Genomic DNA, 4,363 nt, shown 5'->3' on the forward strand with positions numbered 1-4,363 from the left:
TGGAAAAGAAATGCAAGGGATGGGAAGTCTTTGGGATGAGATCTCATGGGATTAAGAAACGCTTCGTGCTGATGGGAAATAGTTTGCATGGGAATCTGTTGGGCTGTGAAACTGTCGGGATGGGAAATCGCCGGGAGGATGAAAAGTCTTGGGATGGAAAAGTCTTGGGATGGAAAATCCTTGGGAGGGGAAAGTGTTGGAGTGCGAAACCCCCCTGGGCCTGGCAAATGAGGACTGGGACGGGAAAGGCTCATGGGGATGGAAACTGATGGCGCTGGGAAGCCTGCTTGGGTAGAGAAACTGCAGTCCTCACCAAGATGGCGGTGAGGGGCTGGTCAGCCGTTGGGGCGGAGCCCCCGTTGCCCGGGTTCCCCAACGAACCGCCCCACTCTCCAGCGACCATGGCAGGTACAGCAGCGGGCTCCCGCTCCTCCCGGGGCTGCGGCCCTGCCGGCGAGCCCAGCGCCCGAGAGCTCAGCCCAGCGCCCTTTTTCCTCACAGAGAGATTCCCCAGACGGCTGCCGCCGGTGCCGCAGACGCCCAACTCCCCCTTCGTTGTCCCAGCTGAGCCGCCAACGGTGGCTGCCTGGCTGCTGCCCTCCTTCCCCGGAGCGATGGCGGTGCCCTTGCAGCCCCCCCAGGTACCCACCCTCTCCTACGCGCTGCCCCAGGCCACCGTCTGGCACGTGGTGCCGGAGGTCCAGGGGCAGGTGCTGCAGCTCCCACCCGTGGCGCAGCTGCCACCTGGGGGGCACCTCCCACCCGAGGGGCACCACCTGCAGCTGGTGCAGCTCCCCCCTGTGGGGCATATCCTGCAGCCGGTGCAGCTCCCCCCCGTGGGGCATAACCTGCAGGTGGTGCACCTCCCACCCGAGGAGCATATCCTGCAGCCGGTGCACCTCCCACCCGAGGGGCACCACCTGCAGCCGGTGCAGCTCCCCCCTGTGGGGCATATCCTGCAGCCGGTGCAGCTCCCCCCCGTGGGGCATAACCTGCAGGTGGTGCAGCTCCCCCCCGTGGGGCAGCTCCCCCACACCGCTCTTCCCTGTGCCCCTGTCTGCCAGTGCGGACAGCCCATGGTGACGGGGACACTGGTGCCCCACCATGCGCTGGGGCTGGGGCCCAGGGCCGTGCTCCACGGGGAGCCCCTGCACCCCGCAGGCACCTGCCTGTTGCAGGCCCCCGCCCACCGCAGGCCCCCGCCACCCCTCGTCCCGGGGCCTCGGCTCCGGGGGCAGGCGCTCCCCACGCCCCGCACCGTGACCAGCAGCCAGGGGCAGCTGCCGGAGCCCTGCGACCACGCCGTGGGGCTCAGCGAGGACCAGGGGCCCCCGCTGCCTGACCCCACTCCCCCCGAGCCTTTCCTGGCTCCATCGACCCGCAGCACCCAGACGGCGACGCCCGACGGTGAGTTTGGCGCTGGCACAGCCGCCCCGTTGTCGCCCCACACCCATGAGCCATGGGAAAGCTGACATCGCCCGTCTTGGGGGATTTTCTTGCTTCGTCCTCAGCGGCGACAGCCCCGCAGGTGCCTGAGGAGCCCCCGCAGCTGCCCGAGCTGGGCCCTGATGCCTTCGCCGAGGCCTTTCCAGAGCTGGCAGGGGACAGCCAGCTGCTGCAGCACCTGCAGGACCAGCTCCTGGCCGACCTGGACATCCCCGGCACGGAGGAGCTGTTCAGCTGGCTCGAGGCCGTGGAGCCCCAGGACGCCTTCCCCGATTCGCCCAGCAGTCCTGCCCTCAGCCGCCTCCTCTCCCAGCTGCCCGACCTCTCCGAGGACATCGAGGAGCCGAGCACGCAGGGACTGGAAGCCACAGGAGCCCTCGGTGAGGTACCCTCAACCCCTGGGGTGTACCCCGAGAAGGTTGGGGGTGGGCTGTTGGTGCAGTCCCCTATTGTGCTGGCATTGAGCCCCCCGCTCAGCCCTGCAGCCAGTCCCCTGCCCGGTGCCCTTAGTAGACCCCTACCCAGTCCACCCCTGAGTCCCCCCAGGAGGTCCCCTGACACCCAGGTCCTCAGTTCCCCTAGTAGACCCCTGCCCAAACCCCCCCTGAGTCCCCCCAAGAGGTCCCCTGACACCCAAGTCCTCAGTGAGCAGAGGACACCCCTGCCCACATGCCCCCTGGGTCCCCTCAAGAGCCCCCTGGCTGCCCCTGTGTCCACCGGCACCAAGCGGGGGGCCAAGCGCCGCGCGCCCACCAGCACCCCCAGGACAGCGGAGAGCTCCCAGCCCAAGAGGCCAGCAATGGAGAAACCCCCTGGCAAGGACAGGAAGATGCTGCTGGGCCAGGGTGTCCAAGGCCCCGAGACGCCTTGCCAGGGACGCCGTGCCAGGGACGCCAGGATGTCCAAGGCCCCAGGACGCCGTGGCAGCAGCAGGAAAGACGGCAGTGGCAGGCAGCAGCCAGCGACCAACAACAGCCGGGCGCCCAGCAAGAGAGCCCGAAGCCCGGGGGCTGCTGGGGGGCAAGGAGCAGCGTCGCCGCCTCCCCGCAGAGCGCGGCTGCTGCCGGAGACTCCGAGCGCGGAGCCCGGTGCCGTGCGGCCCCAGGACAGCCTCTGTCCCCAAGGCGTCAGGGCCAAGACGCTGCAGCGCCAGCGCCGGGACACAAAGACCCCCAGCGAGACTTTGCAGCCGCTGGGGGCCAGGGCGAAGGCGCTGGGGCCAGGGCGCCAGCTGCCCTGTGTGCAGCCGCAGCCCACCTCCAGCAGCCCCAGCACGATGCCCAGCGCCGCGCAGACAGTGCCAGCTGTGCCCGCTGCCCCCCAATCCCCAGCTGGCGGCAAAGAGAAGGTGGTGCCGGCACCACCAGGCAGCACGGCGTGAACAGGGGACGCTGCCCTAGAGCAGGCGCCCAGAGCGCTGTGCCTGCCAGCCGCGGGGGGCCAAGCGCAGCGGGGGGCTCTGCCCACACAGCCGCGCATGCTGCAGCCCCTGGCACGGCCCCGCGTGGACTACGTGCCCTGCGTGGGGCCCTGGGCAGGCGGTGACGCGGCGCCCACGCCGCTGGAGGAGCAGGAGGAGCCGGTGCCCATCACGCTGCAGCAGCGTCCCGAGCGGGAGCGCCTGAAGCAGCTGGCCCAGGAGGAGCGGCAGCAGGCGGCCCACCAGATGAAGATCGGCCCTGTGCAATTCTTCGCGCAGCGGCAGAAAGACGGGGCCATAGCCAAGTATGCCGGCTACCCGTGACCCTGCGCTCCTCGACGGCCCCTGCAGCACCCAGTGGCGCTGAGCTCAGCACGCAGGCACAGAGACCTCTGCAGGCACCTGCTCCAGCTTGAGCCGCACTCTTCAGCCCTTTCCCCTCTCGCTTGCCCTTACCCTTCTTTAGTGCTGTAGCTAGTCAGTGTTTCTCACTGTCAGGGATGGGCAACGGGGGGGGATGGGAGATGGGGGGGTCACGAATGAGTGTTGGGAGTGTTGCGATGGAAGCTGTTGGGATGGGCAATACCTGGCATGGGCAAGTTTGGGCATGGGAACTGCTTGTTGGGACACAAAATGGCAGGGATTGAAAGCTTATTTCTTCCTTTCTGGTCCTTTCTCTGCTTTATAGCCTTTTTTCTTAAATTCCTCTAGTGTAGGTGTTCACTCAGCAACGCCTCTGCCTGCAGTTGTTCTGGCAGTGGGATGCCGAGGGGATTTAATGCAGCCCGCTCCCGCTGCCCATGCTCAGTCCGTGAATGGATGTGGGCATGGCCAGCACGGACGGGAGAAAATGGGTGGATGGATGGATGGATGGATGGATGGATGGATGGATGGATGGATGGATGGATGGGAGTTGGGAACTGAGCCTTGGGATCAGCAATGGGAGGTTGCTGGGATAGGAAATGATCAGTGGGATGGGAAGTCATGATGGTGATGGGGATTCATTAGTGTGAAATGATGGGAAATTGCTAGGTGATTTTGTGATATTGTGATCATGGTGGATTTTTTGTGATATTTTGTGATGTTGTGATCATGGTGGTGATAGGAGAGCATTAGGCTGGGAAAAAATTGTTTACATTAATAAATTTTATTGATTGTCTTTTTAATGTATTGTATGATTTGTATTATTATTTTCTATTCCTTTATTATTAAACTCTTTATCAATGCCTATGAGCTTTTATTTTCCTTCCGATTCTCTGCACGTTCACTCAGGATGGGGGGACGTGAGCGAACAGATGTGTGGTGCTGAGCGGCCTGCCGGGTTACACCACAACAGACTTTTTGGCAGCCAAGCTGGGGCACAAAGGGTTGAGCTAACGTCACATCTGACCGGAATGTTTTAAAAGAGTGTTTCTTATAAGCTTTCTCTGAGATTGATAGTTGCTGGTCACAATGTTGATTTTTTCCTTTCTGGTGTTGTTTTTCTGTGCTTTTTAG

The 4,363-nt window shown here is 63.7% G+C and overlaps 1 protein-coding gene across 1 annotated transcript; it reads left to right on the plus strand.

The window, feature by feature from the left end:
* The first annotated feature begins 1,459 nt into the window (after positions 1 to 1,459).
* On the plus strand, positions 1,460 to 2,827 carry LOC136786967 (proline-rich protein 36-like). The gene has a single exon (XM_066983314.1). It carries the CDS (start codon positions 1,460 to 1,462, stop codon positions 2,825 to 2,827), a length of 1,368 nt encoding a protein of 455 aa, XP_066839415.1.
* Positions 2,828 to 4,363: the final 1,536 nt, after the last annotated feature.

This window comes from Anser cygnoides, chromosome 26 (genome assembly GCF_040182565.1).
Source record: "Anser cygnoides isolate HZ-2024a breed goose chromosome 26, Taihu_goose_T2T_genome, whole genome shotgun sequence".
Classification (NCBI taxonomy): domain Eukaryota; kingdom Metazoa; phylum Chordata; class Aves; order Anseriformes; family Anatidae; genus Anser; species Anser cygnoides.